This window comes from Oryctolagus cuniculus, chromosome 7, assembly GCF_051225735.1.
Source record: "Oryctolagus cuniculus isolate XC-2025 breed Fujian yellow rabbit chromosome 7, ASM5122573v1, whole genome shotgun sequence".
Lineage (NCBI taxonomy): Eukaryota > Metazoa > Chordata > Mammalia > Lagomorpha > Leporidae > Oryctolagus > Oryctolagus cuniculus.
The window spans coordinates 121,105,416-121,120,239 of NC_142873.1; the positions used below are offsets into that span (position 1 = coordinate 121,105,416).

The following is a 14,824-nucleotide window of genomic DNA, read 5'->3' on the forward strand; positions in this document are numbered from 1 at the left end:
AATTTTTTTATCATACAGTTTTTTGGGAAGAATATTGGCTTCAGATTGAAATATACATTAGTTTAAATTCTGTATCTCCCACTTAGTATTATTGTATCCTTGTGAAAGTTGTAAGCTCTATGAGCTTTTGTTTTCAATTTTTAACTAATTAAATTTATTTGAAAGACAAAGAAAACTCTGATCTGCTAGTTCACTCCCCAAATACCCATGATGGCTGTGGTTGGCAGGGCCAAGCTGAATCTAGGAGCTGGGAAATGGGAACCCAATCCAGAGTCTTCCCGTAGGTGGCAAGGCCTCGAGTACTTCAGCTGTCACCTGCTGTCTCCCAGGGTGTGAATTAGCAGGAAACTAGACTCTTGATTGGACTGGGACTTAACTCTGCCAAGGGATATGGGTGTCCAAAGTGGCACATTGACCACTATACTAATACCCACCTTGAGGTGTTTTTTTTTTTTTTTTTTTTTTTTTTAAGATTTATTTGAAAGAGTTACAGAGAGCGGGAAAGACGGAGTCAGAGAGAGAGATCTTTATTCTTCTGGTTCACTTCCCAGATGGCCTCAGTGGTTAGGGCTGAGTCAGGCCTAAGCCAGAAGCCAGGAGCTTCATCTGAGTCTCTCATGGAGTTGACAGGGCATTTGGGTCAATTTCTGCTGCTTTCCTAGGCCATATTAGCAGGGCACTGGATTGGAAGTAGAGCAGCTGGGACTGGAATTGATGCCTCTATGGGATGCCGGATTTGGTGGCTTTACTTGCTCGCCAGCCCCTTCATCTTGAACTTTTTGTTTTAACATCTACAAATTGAAATCAACACTCAGCTTATTGATAATGGGGAAATTAAAATGATAAATTGTAATGAATCATCGAGCATAGAGTCTGGTATCTAGCAGGCACTCAGTAATTATTGTCATTTTATTTCCAGAATATGTAGGCAAAGTATGAATAAAGTGCTGTGACTAGTAAATCAGTGTGTCAAAGTTGTTGTTCCCTTTATAATGGTTACTTCAGGAGCTTATTTATTTATTCCCATGATACTGTGATTGATTGTAGCATTTTTGGACCAGAACTTTGGAAATTGTATTCCATATTTGTGTTCCATTTTTTTGAAATCCCTTATTTGAGAGTAGTTTTTATTTTTTATAGTACTCAAAAAGACTGAAAATTAAGTTTGAAATAAATTTTTGGGCCAGCATTGGATTAAGACTAAGTGACAAGACTGTTTTTCGGCCAGCGCTGCGTCTCAAGGCTAATCCTCCACCTAGCGGCGCCGGCACATCGGGTTCTGTCCCGGTTGCCCCTCTTCCAGTCCAGCTCTCTGCTGTGGCCCGGGAGTGCAGTGGAGGATGGCCCAAGTGCTTGGGCCCTGCACCCCATGGGAGACCAGGATAAGTACCTGGCTCCTGCCATTGGATCAGCGCGGTGCGCCGGCCTTGGCGGCCATTGGAGGGTGAACCAACGGCAAAGGAGTACCTTTCTCTCTGTCTGTCTCTCTCACTGTCCACTCTGCTTGTCAAAAAAAAAAAAAAAAAAAAAAAAAAGATAGTAGGTGAGTACTGAATGCATTGAGCATTATGAGGGTTGAAATAAGTATGTAGTCTTCTATGATGACTATTTGAAAAGGACAACTATCTGTTAGGATGTAAGAACTGATTTATGTACTAAAACCTTCTTTAGTGTATTTCTATTGGTTATATTTGCATACTTAGTCAAAATTTATTCTTTTATTAAAAATTACATTTTAACTTGTCTTTTCAGCGATCACCGGAATATACCAATTGCCGATATCTATGCAAACTCTGCTTAATTCACATTGAAAACATCCAGGGAGCTCATAAACATATAAAGGAGAAACGACATAAGAAAAACATTTTGGTAAGTTCTTTTTAAAAAAATTTGTTTTCCAGATGGTAAAATCTATATTAAATATTTTTAATTTACAAACCTAAAAATGAGATACTTGTCCAGTGTAAGTAACTGAAGTGAAACACTTGGAAGCTGACTCAAGACTGATTTGCTCATTCTAAAGAATGTTGATTACTGAGTTTAACACTATCAGGAACAGTCCAGTCAATCAGTACTTGTTGAGAATTTATTTATTTCATTTTATTTGAAAGAGAGGGGTGCACTGAGAATTTCCATCTACTGCTTCATTCCCCAAATGCCCCTAGCAGCTGGGGATGGGGCAGCCTAAAGCCAGGAGCAGAACTAAATCTTTGTTTCCCATGTGGGTAGCAGGGACCCAAATACTTGAGCCATCATCTTCTGCCTCCTTGGGTGTGCATTAACAGGAAATTGGAATTGGAAGTGAAGCTGGGACTTGACCCAGGTACTCCTATATGGGATGCTGGTGACCCAAATGGTGTATGTGTGTGTGTGTATTATATAATATATATTATTTTTATATACATGTTTTTTAAATATTTATTTACATATTTGGAAGGCAGAATTACACAGGATAGAGAGTGATCTTCCATCTGCTGGTTCATTCCTCTAAATGGCCACAACAACCAGGACTGAGCCAGGCTGGAGCCAGGTTGAAGCCAGGAGTTTCTTTCTTGTCTCCCATATGGTTGGCAAGGGACCAGGGACTTGGGCCATGTTCTGCTGCTCTCCCAGGCACATTAACAGGTAGCTGGATCAGAAGTGGAGCAGCTGGGACAGGAGCCAGTGCTGCAGGCTGTGGCTTAACAGCCACCCAACCCCTTCCACCCCCAATTATCTTAACTACTGAGCCAAATGCCTGCCTTGTTTTAGAGTTTTTGTGTGCTCAATCTAGGCATTGGTAAGTGGATAGTCACAGCTCCTTCCTGCAGACTTTCTAAGAATTGGTGAGAACATATGAGAGCCTACAGTGAATAATGCTTTAAGTATAATGAACCTTATTAAAAGGGGAAATGTGTTAGGGAGTGTTTAAGGATATTTTACCTGGTCTAGAATAGGAAAACTTTATCTGAGTTGAACCTTGAAGTAGTACTTTAAAAGGCAAAAAAGGTAAGCAGAGAGCCTGTTATACAAAAAAGCAGCATGAATAAAAGATCTTGAATCAGGAATCAGTAGTCTAGTACTATTGGAGCGAAGAACTAGAGAGAAATGGTGTGACATAAAGCTGAAGAACTACATAGAGCCTTATATGCTTTAGACTTAAAGAATTTATAATTTTCAGTTACCTTTATTAAAATGTCATAAACAACTCTGAAAATTTTTCTTTTTAAAATGTATTAGTGTATTAGTTCTTTCAGTTTTTCTTTTTAAAGTTATAATCGAATACTGTGTAACTTCTTAATTACCATTCAGTCTCAACTAAGATATCTGAGAAATACTCTTTCCTGACCCTTCTAAGAAGTCTAGGTTCGGTATTCCTTCCTTGGGTTTTTCCTCACATACTTTGATTAGAAAACATAATTATACTGTATTTTAGTTGTTTGCTTTCTCTCACCTTCCAGACTTCAATATTCTAAAAGGTAGATTTAGTTTCTAAGTTATTTTTGTTTCTTAATTGCTTTTGACAGATGCTCAGGGTGTTTTTCTTGGGGGAAAAAACACAAATGAACAAATGGACATCTTAAACTTAGAAATCATTTTTTTTATTTTTTTAAAGATTTACTTACTTATTTGAAAGAGTTACACACAGAGGGAGAGGGCTTCCATCTGCTGGTTCACTCCCCAGGTGGCTGCAGTGGCTGGAGCTGTGCCAATCTGAAGCCAGGAGCCAGGAGCTTCTTCTCGGTCTCCTACATGGGTGCAGGGGCCAAAGTACTTCGGCCATCTTCCTCTGCCCTCTCATACCACAGCAGAGAGCTGGATTGGAAGTGGAGCAGCCGGTCCTCGAACTGGCTCCCATATGGGATGCCAGCACTGCAGACAGCGGCTTTACCTGCTGTGCCACAGTGCGGCCCCTGGAAATCATTTTTATCTGCCAGGCTGTGATTTTGATTTAACTAGAACTTCAGAAGACTTTGTAGAATGGAGAAGGCTGGCAGTTTAGGAGATAACTGGGAATTTTCTGATGTGTTGAAAGATACTGATCATTAGTTTCAGGAAGCTCAGGAAATTCCTAGCAAGACACTTAGAAAGAAAATATAAATAGAGGGAAATTTTAGAACATTACAAAAGCAAGCGAACAACAAAATAGCCATACAAGATTAGGCTTTTTGTAAAGTTGGAATGACAGAGGGTGGGTTTACCTTCTCCTTAAAATAATAATTTGAAAAAAAAATACAAAAATTTTTTTAGGCAACAAAGGACAGTGAATGAAAAACATATGAAATAAGCTCAGTGATTGTTACATCTTGAGTGTTCCTAGGTCTCACTATTGGAAAGGGAACTCTGTAGAGTCCCAGAGTTGAAGGCAGGGGCCTTAGAGTCCAGAGAGTCTAAGGTGGCTAAAGTGCATGGGACAGAGTAACAAAAATAGAAGACTACATAAAAGAAATCCAGAGATTGAGTTTTTGCCTTGTAACATTCGCACAGTGCTGATTGGTGCATGCATGTAAGAAAGCTTCCTTAAGGAAGTAACTGTCTGAGGGAATTAAAACAGGGCTTGGTGCTCAAACAGCACTTCTTATTGTCCAGATGGGAAGGTTTAATACTTCATGGAACATTCAGTACAGTGTTTAGAATGATCTTGTTACAGTGGTGGGAATATTTAGCTCGAAACTAAATATCTGATTATACCTAAAAACTCTTAAAGTCTATAACCAAAAAGGGCAAATGGTTTCCACCTATTTAATGTCATTATAGAACATAGCTTGAGAATATAGAAATATAAAAATGTCTGTCACTCCCTCACTCAGATTTTCAGGTGGGGATGGGTGTTTGGGCTCAACATTTAAGAAGCTGCTTGGGATGCCTGCATCCCATATCTGAGTATCTGGTTTCTCTTGCTTTCCGTCCATTGCTTCCTGTTAATGTGCACCCTGGTTGTTAGCATATGCTGGTTGAAGTACTTGGATCCTTGCCATCCGCATGGTGTGAGAACTGGACTGAGTTCCATGCTCCTGGTCTGGGCCTGTCCCAGTCCCAACTGCAGGCATTTGGGGAGTGAACTAGTAGATGGAAGATCACTCTTTCCCTGTCTCTTTGCTTTTTAAGGGAATAAAAAAAAATAAAGAAATTTCAAAAAAAGAAGAAAAAAGATTATCAGGAATTCAAGGAATTGGTAAAATACAGACCACAATAAAGAGAAAGCCAGCCAATTGAAACTGACCTTGAACTGACACAGAGAAAACTATGAAGAATGTTGATACAATTATATTCTTGATGTTCTGAAAATGAAGTAGAGACATGCAAAATACAAAAAAGATTCAAATAAAACTTTCAGAAATGAAAACTACAATCTGAGATTAAAAATACATTGGGTGTGATGTTGGCAAAAGAAAAGATGAACTTGAAGATGTAGAATCAGAAATTACTAGAATGAAAGATGCAGAGGAAAAAGAATTTTAAGAAGAAAGAAATGAAGGAGGAATCGAGGGAGGGAAGGAAAGGAGGGAATAATGGTAGGAGCAAGCATCATTGCTATAAAAGAAAACCAGTATTCCGCATGAACACAGATGCAAAAGTCCTAAACATTTTAATAAATTGAATCCAGCAGTATATTAAAGGAATGAATACATCATGACCACATGTGGCTTTATTCCAGGAATGAAATGTTGCCTTAACAGTAATCAATGTAATTCACCATAATAACAAGTAAAAACGAATTTCATGATAATCTCATTAGATGCTGAAAAAGGCTCAGCAAACTGGGACTAGAAGGGAACTTTTTCAACGTGATAAAGAATGTTTATGAAAACATAACAGCTAACATTATTCTTAATGGTAAAAGATTGAATGCTTTTCAAGATTAGGAAAAGGACAGGTATAAAAATTGCAAAGCTGTAGAAAGAAAATTGTGGTTCCTCAAAAAAAGAAAGTATGGAACTATCATGTGATAAAGCAGTTTCACTTCTGGATATATACTGGCAAGGATTCAAAGCAGGATCTCCAAAAGATGTTTGTGTTTCCATGTTCATACCAGCATTATTCACAATAGCTAAAACATGGAAACAGTCTACATCTGCCTTGATAATTGTTTAAGCAAATGTGTATTTATATACTGGAATATTATTCAGCATTAAAAAGGATGGCAGTTCTGCAATATACTTCAGAATGCATGAACGTAGAGAACATTGTATAAAGTGAAGTAACCCAGTCAGAAAAAGGCTAATAGTGTGTGATTCCACTCATGTGAGATTTTTAGAAAAGTCAGTATCCTAGAAAGTTGAGTCGTGCTTGTAGGGGCTGGGGAAGAATGGGGACCATGAGGAGGTATTGTTTTATGGATATAGAATTTTGGTTTTGTATATATCTAGTATGTTAGAATATTTGGATTTTATTTTGAACATTATGGACCTTCATGTCATGTATTTTTTATTTATTTTTTATTTATTTATTTTTTTTGGACAGGCAGAGTGGACAGTGAGAGAGAGAGACAGAGAGAAAGGTCTTCCTTTGCCATTGGTTCACCCTCCAATGGCCGCCGCGGCCGGCGCACCGCGCTGATCCGATGGCAGGAGCCAGGTGCTTTTCCTGGTCTCCCATGGGGTGCAGGGCCCAAGCACCTGGGCCATCCTCCACTGCACTCCCTGGCCACAGCAGAGAGCTGGCCTGGAAGAGGGGCAACCGGGACAGAATCCGGAGCCCCAACCGGGACTAGAACCCGGTGTGCCGGCGCCGCTAGGCGGAAGATTAGCCTAGTGAGCCGGGGCGCCGGCCTCATGTCATGTATTTTTGCAGAGTCATTCTGGCATCAGTGTGAATAAAGTCTGCGAAGGGTCTAGGTTAGGGAGACCCGTTGTCTTTCATGTTAATCTAATTAGGCATTGATGAACATTTGATCTGAAGTAGTTGTTAGTGAGAGTGGAGTTGAGGTTAGAGGTTTTTTTTTGTTTTGTTTTGTTTTTTTAGATTTTAAAAAATATTTATTTAAAAGGGAGAGTTACAGAAAGAGAGGACACATACACACGCATACACACACACACACAGAGAATAGTCCATTTGCTGGTTCACTCCCCAGGTGGCCTGATGGCCAGGGTTGGGCCAGACTGAAGCCAGGAATCAAAAGCTTCTTTAATGTCTCCCATGTGAGTGCAGGGGCCTAAGTACTTGGCCCATCTTCTGCTGCTTTCCCAGGCACATTAGCAGGAAGCTGAATCAGAAGTGGAGCAGCCAGGTCTTGAACTGGTGCTTATATGGGATGCCTGTGACACAGGCAGAGGCTTAACCTGATATACCACACTGCCAGCCTCGAGGTTAGAGTTTTAAGTGGAATACAGGATATAGAATTGTGGTGGTTGTGGACTAGAAATGTGTCTGATTTGAGATATTACTATAGATGGAGTTATTTACTTAGAGGAAATAATAATATGTTCAGAATATGCTGTATTTGAGACAGTTGTGTGACATTTTCAAATAGAATTTCCAGTCATTTGAATATAAGGATCTAGAATTTATATTATTAAGAGCTTGATACTCAGATTTGGTAATCTTCTACCTATGGAAGTCATGGATGTGGATAAGATCACCAAAGGAGTGAGGAAAGGAGTCCAGGGAACACAAAAAGATACAGGAGTAATAGAGGAAGAGCCATTAATGGACTGGTGTAGGAACTGAAAGCTTTAAAGAGAAAAATAGGTGTTACAGAAGCTGAAAGAAGGGCTGGTGCTGTGGCTTAGCGGGTAAAGCTGCCGCCTGCGGTGCCAGCATCCCATATGGGCACGGGTTCAAGACTTGGCTGCTCCATTTCCGATCCAGCTTTCTGCTATGGCCTGGGAAAACAGTAGAAGCTGGCCCAAGTCCTTGGGCCCCTGCACCCACGTGGGAAACCCGGAAGAAGCTCCTGGCTCCTGGCTTCGGAGCAGTGCAGCTCCAGCCGTTGTGGCCATTTGGGGAGTGAACCAGTGGATGGAAGACCTCTCCCTCCCTTCCCCCCTCCCCCTTCCCCTCCCCCTCTCTTCCCCCTTTCTTCCCCCTCTCTTCCCCCTCTCTTCCCCCTCTCTCCCTCTCTCTCCCTCTCTCTCCCTCTCTCTCCCTCTCTCTCTCTGTGCCTCTTCTCTGTGTAACTGTGACTTCAAAGTAAAATAAATCTTTAAAAAAAAAAGCTGAAAGAAAGATTTGCATCATATAGGTAAAAATAACTTAAAAATGTCTAGTTTGACAACTAAACAAGTTTTGGTAATCCTGGTAGAACAGTTTCTGTTTTAGAACTAAAGAAGACATATGTAGTGTTGAGACATCCATCCATCCATAGGGCAAGGAAAGAAAAGAATAGACTTAATTTTCAATAAATTTCATTGTAAAGTAACACTGATAATAGCTAATGTGGCACACAGGATTTTTTCTTTTATTATGGCAGAGTGGAACTCACAGTTTTGATAATTTGGATAATCATTTGATTAATCTGTCTCCTTCTTTACAGTAAGTTCCATAAAAGTGGGGATTGTATCCATTCCTTTTTTTTGTATATTGTAATTCCATTGCCTAGTATAGTTCCTGATATATAGTTGCCCCATAACAATTTGTTGACTGATGATTTAAATGCAGTAGAAAGAGCACTAGCTTTGCAGTTAGAATTAAATTCTCAGTTCCACCTTGTGACTAAAGGAAGATATTTAATGTCTATAAACCTCTGTTTTTTTTTTAATCTTTAAAAGTGATTTGAGTATTATCTATCTAGGGAAGATATTATAAGAGTTAAATGCGAAAACGTCTGAAAAAAAATCCTGACATAGTGGCAGGTGCACAGTAGATACTCAGTACTGAGTACTTACTTAATGAAAACGCTGACTAGTAAATTGAACAGTGCTTAAAGCAAGGAGGAGTTGATTAGTGAGTAGGTAAAGAAGGATGGAATTCAGAGCTTAGACAATTGAGTTAATCATGATTTAAAGGGAGTATTTTATTATGGTGTAAGATATTGGGAAGATTTCCCTGAATATTTGACATTTAAGCTAATACTGAAGGATGGTTAGTTTCACCAGATGGATACAAAGAAGAGGGCATAGGGAATAAAATGAGTAAAGGTGTGGAGCCACAATAATATATATATAGTATTTGGCAGTTAGTGACTATTTAAAAATGTGAGTATTTACCAAAAATGTTGGAGGGGGTGGGAGACTGATTGGAGAAAGGCCTAGCAAGGTAAATAGAAACCAAATTACTTTATATTTCATGTTAAGAAGATGGTCTGTTTCCACAATAGTTGCTTTGAAGGTTTTTTAAAAATTTTTTTATTGTGGTAAAATACAAAATTTGCTATTTTAACAATTAAAATTGTTTTTTATTATTTATTTGAGAGGGAGAGAGCAAGAGAGAATGGGCAAGCGAGCTCCCAACTGCTAGTTCATTCCTCAAATGTCTGTGATGACCAGGTCGCGGCCAAGCCTGGAGCAAGGAATGTAATCTGGGTCTCCTGTGTGGGTGTCAGGAATTCAGTTATTTGAGTCATCACTATTGCCTTCCAGAGTGTGCATTTGCATAAAGCTGGAGTAAGGAATCAGAGCTGGGTGTTGAACCCAGATACACCCCTGTGGGATGCGGTGTTTGCTCCTAAAATTTTTGAGTGAGCACATTCATATTGTTTTGCAATCATCTCCCCTATCTGCCTCAGGAACTTTTTCATCATCTCATACTGAAGCTCTGCACCCATTAAATAATAACTCCCAATCCCTTTCCCTCCAGCATCTGCTGACCACCGTCCTATTCCCTCTCTTTATGTTTTTATCTGCTGTAGGCTTACTTACTCTTATTTGTCTTTTTGTGCTTATAAAATTTAGCATAGTGTCTTGAAGTCAACCTTACTGTTCCAGGTATCAGAATTTCCTTCCTTTTAAAGCATGAGTAATAGTTCATTGTATCAATATACTGTTTTCTGTATCCTTTTCATTCATGGATGGACACTTGATTTGTTTCTGCTTTTTGGCTATTGTGAATAATGTTGCTATGACTATTAATGTGGAAGTACCTCTTTGAATCTCTGGTTTCATTTATTTTCTGTACATACCCAGGAGTGGAATTGCTGGATTGAATGGTAAATCTATGTTTAATTTTTTTTGAATTGCCATGCTATTTTCCGCAGTGGCAATTTACCTTCTCACCAGTAGTGTATACAGTTTCCAGTTGCTCCACATTCACACCAACTCTTTATTTTCTGTTCTTGTTTTGTTTTTATTTGAGAGTAGCAATGCTCATGATTGTGAAAGGATATCTTATTGTGCTTTTGAGTAGTGTTTCCTTGATAATTAATGATGTTCAGCACCCTTTTGTGTACTTCTTGGCCATTTATATACCTTTGGAGAAATGTCTATTAAAGTCTCTTTTCCCCCACTTTTGAATTGGGTTGTTTTCTTTATATGGAGGCTAAGGAATTGTTTATATGTTCTGGATATTAATTCCTTTTTAGAAATGTGATTTGCAAGGCTGGTGTTGTAGCGCAGTGGGTTAAACTGTCTGTGACACCAGTAATACCATATGGGTGCTGGTTTAAATCCCTTAAGTCCCAGTTCCTCTACTTCCAACCCAGCTCCCTGCTAATGTGCCTGGGAAAGCAATGGAAGATGGCCCAGGTGCTTGGGTCCCTGTCACCCATGTGGGAAACTCAGATGAAGTTTCTGGTTTCTACCTGGCCCAGCCCCTGCCACTGCAATCATTTGGGAAGTGAACCGGTGGATGGAAGATCTCTCTCTCCCTTCTCCCTTCCCTTCTACCCCCCCCCCCGCCCCCTTTACTCCTTGCCTCTCCCTACCTCTCTCTAGCTCTGCCTTTTGAGTAAATAAATAAATCTTCAAAACAAAACAGAAGGGACTGGCATTGTGGTGGAGCAGGAACATCCAGAACACTAACTGGTGCCCATATGGAGTACAGGTGGCAACTTTACCCGGTTTACCACGATGCTGGCCCCTATTGATGGTTTTTTAAGCAGGAAACTAGTAGCAATATGGAGAGAAATAAATGGCCAGATTGGAAATTGTGGACTGCTTCTGAGGCTATTACTCTAGGACAAATTTTTCTAGCCTAAACTAGTTCTTTCTGGAATATACCTTATCTTTGAAGGAAACCCCATTCACCCAGCTAGTAGGAAGAACATCTTTAAGTCATAATTGATTTCTTTCTCTTACATCTCACATTCAAACCAGCAACAAATCCTATAAAATTTACCTTCAAAATACTGTTATCATTCATAATCTCAAAAAACATTTTTAAAAAGATTTATTTATTTGAAAGAATTAGAGAGAGGTCTTCTATATGCTGGTTCACTCCCCAAATGGCCACAACAGCCGGAGCTGAGCTGATCTGAAGTCAGCAGCCAGGAGCTTCTTCTGGGTCTCCCACATAGGTGCAGGGGCCCAAGGACCTGGGCTGCCCTCTGCTGCTTTCCCAGGCGCATTAACAGGGAGCTGGATCGGAAGGGAAGTTTCCAGGACTCGGAACTGGCGTCCATATGAGATGCCCATGCTTCAGGCGAGTGCTTTAACCTGCTGTGCCACAGCGCCAGCCCCAGGACATGTCCTTAATGCTGTAATCCTGAATGTTGAAATTTCCAAAGATCAAAATCCCTAATATCCAAAAACCCTGAGAATCATAATCCTGAAAGATTGTCTTTTATGTTCTTATTTCCATGAAAATCTAACACTATGGGTCAGAGCAGTTTTTGGTAATTCCATGTTTTTAAGGATAATCTTGTTTAATTTATTAAGTATGTTACTATTAATCCCTTGGATGAATCCTTTTCTTTTCTTTTTTTTTTTTTTTTTTAAAGGTGTATTGTGTTTCAAAGAGTGATAGAGAGGGAGGGACAGAGAGATCTTTCATCTGCTGGTTCATTACCCAAATGCCCAATAGTGTGGGATGGGCTAGGCCAAATCTGGGAACCAGGAACTCCATCCAGGTCTCCCACATCACTGCTGGGAAATCGTAGTTCATGGGCTCTTACCTGCTCCCTCCCAGTTGCATTAGCAGGAAGCTGGATCTGAAGCATGGAGTAGCTGGGACTTGAGCTAGCACTCTGATATGGGATGCCAGCATCTGAAGCAGTGGCTTAACCTGCTGTGCCATGATGCCTGCCCTGAATGAATCCTAAAAGAATAGTTCTGAAATCTCAGACATTCATCTAAAAGTTTATACTAAGTTTTGAGAATTGTACAAATGGTTACAGAAACTTGTAAAATGAGGTTGACTTGCTGTGTTTGACAGTTTTATACCCAAGGTAAACTTAATTTTGATCCTGAATGTGATAATAATGAGTGACTTTAGGAATGGACCAAAGTCTTTGTTTAATTATATTTGGGTAGCAACTAGTTTTGGTTATTATATCTCTTGTGAGTTTTATGTCTCAAAAGATAAGAGAGGTTCTTGATTGAAAAGTATTAACAAAGTTCTTATGTTGTAACACTAAATAAAAGAAATTGTATGTTCTTAGTTATGTTAAAAATGGAGAGAGTAGGATGTGAGATTGTGAAAGGTTTTTCCCTGTTTTATCTAGCTTTTGCAATTAGTGTGTATTTTTAATAGAAAAATTATTAGTTGATAAGTCATTATACATATATAATATTGTGAATACATGTTTTTTGAAAATTTTGTCTAGCAGTGTTTATATTATAAAAGAAATAAATTGTAAGTAGTAGGCAGTGTACCAAATGTGAAGATAGAGTCTAGAAAATTTTCCTGTGCCCATTTAACTTGATAATGTTACATGCTGGTTACATATGATTTAATACCTGCTCTATCTGTCTACTGCAACAAAGTCAGCAGCTAAGTGTTGTATTTAGGGTATCCTATTGTAGCATATCAGAATTTATCCACTACAGTAGAACAAATAAAAAAATTTAATAAGTTCTCCCACAGTACTTCTTATTCCTGACTCATGCTCCACAAAAGCAGAGTTTTCTGTCTCTTGTTTTCTTTATTATATTTTCTTCTGTATTTCTTCATAAAGGTGAATATTGAGTTAATTTTTTTGGTCCCTATCTCCTAAATACATAGACAGTAAAATAGAAACATTATTGTTATTATTGTCATTGTGAAACATTACACTAATAGGAAAAACAGGAAGAAAATGAGCTTCGTTCTCTGCCACCGCCTTCCCCTGCTCACTTGGCTGCTTTAAGTGTTGCGGTTATTGAATTAGCAAAAGAACAAGGAATAACAGATGATGACCTCAGAGTCCGTAAGGAGATTGTGGCGGAAATGTCAAAGGTTATAACGACCGTTTTACCAGGTACGAAATCATTTTATTTTTAATTTTTCAAATCACAGAACTTTCTTTCTTGCCACTACTTGAACTAGAATAAATTTCTTAATTTTAAACGACTTTGTTTTATGAATGATTTTTTGTAGGGTTAAAAGGAAAACAGTTATGGTACAGGGTATTTTGTAATGAAAAATTTTAAATACAAAGTATAGAATAATTTCTTAATGGTAAAATATATTTTACGTTACTTTTCAGTCTGATTTAAAATTTAGAAAGTACACACACATATAAAATACAGATGAGATGGATACAGACACATATACACAGTCAGAGCTCCTATCTTGTTGTCCACTCCCCAAATGCACATGGTGTGGGGCTGGGTTTGGGGCTGGACCTGGGAATTGGGAGTTCAGTACATGTGCGTGTTCAGTGCTTGTGAATAGCAGGGACCCAATTATTTGAACCATCACATGCTCATTCCTAGAGTTTGCACTGACAGGAAGCTGTCATCAGGAGCTGGAGCTGTGAGTGAAATCCAGGCATTCCAAAGTAGTTCATAGACTTGTTTTGTTTTTAAAGATTTATTTATTTGAAAGAAAGAATTAGAGGAAGAGACAGAGAATGAGGTCTTCTATCTTCTGGTTCACTCCCCAGATGGCCACAATAGCCAGGGCTGGGCCAGGAGCTTGGAACTCCATCTGGGTCTAACACATGGGTGGCAGGGACCCAGGTTTTCTTGAACCATCTTTTACTGCTTTCCCAAGCACATTATAGTGGGAAGCTACATGGGAAGTGGAGCAGCCTGGAATTTAACTTGAACCTATATTGGATGCTGGCTGTGCAGGTGGCAGCTTAACCCACTGCATCACAGCACTGCCCCAACACAGTTGTTTTAACTTTGCTAGACCAAATGCTTGCCTCAATATCATTGATTTTTTTTTTTTTCTAATAAAGTGATTTGGTGGTGGTGGTGATTTTAAATTTTCACATTGCTTGAAAGGCAGAGACAGAGACACTGGTCCGTTTACTCTCTAAGTGCTCTCAGTAGCCCAAGCTGGGTCAGGCCAAAGCCAGGGACCTTGAATTCAATCCACGTCTTTCATGTAGGTGACAGGGACCCAAGTAATTGAGCCATGATCTGCTGCTTCCCAGGGGTACATTAACAGGAAGCTGGATTGAAGTGAAGGAGCCAGAACTCAAAGCAGGCACTCTGATAGTAGATGTGGGTGTCCTAAGTGGCTGGTGTCTCAAACTATGTCAAATGCCTGCTTCAATCTCATTGACTTCTGAGTGAACTTTTTAGTCAGATTCTTTTTAGTATAAACATTCATCCTGTTCCTGATTTGGGGAAAAAAATTAATTTCCTTTAAGTAGAACAGCAAAAACATAATTTTTGGTACAAGGGAGAGTATCAAGTCATTTATTTTAGACATCTGTGTTTAGACTATTTGTTTAGCCCGTGTCATTTTTATTTTTTGACATTCTCTCCTAAAGCTGAACAGATAGCATATGACCTAGCATTATTTCTTTAAAGATTTATTTATTTGAAAGGCAGAGCAAATGAGTGAGTGAGTGAGTAACTGAGAGAGAGAGAGAGAG

The 14,824-nt window shown here is 39.2% G+C and overlaps 1 protein-coding gene across 34 annotated transcripts in view; it reads left to right on the forward strand.

The window, feature by feature from the left end:
- Window positions 1-14,824, forward strand: part of TUT4 (terminal uridylyl transferase 4) — a 210,366-nt gene that overhangs the window by 117,735 nt on the left and 77,807 nt on the right. For all 34 annotated transcript variants that reach the window (XR_016211025.1, XM_089300634.1, XM_070078493.2 and 31 more), the window contains 2 exons: window positions 1,753-1,869; window positions 13,075-13,252. Coding sequence is in view for 33 of the 34 variants with exons in the window: in XM_089300634.1 (XP_089156760.1) it covers window positions 1,753-1,869; window positions 13,075-13,252 (295 nt within the window). In the remaining variant the exon portion in view is untranslated. The remainder of the gene's footprint in view (window positions 1-1,752; window positions 1,870-13,074; window positions 13,253-14,824) is intronic.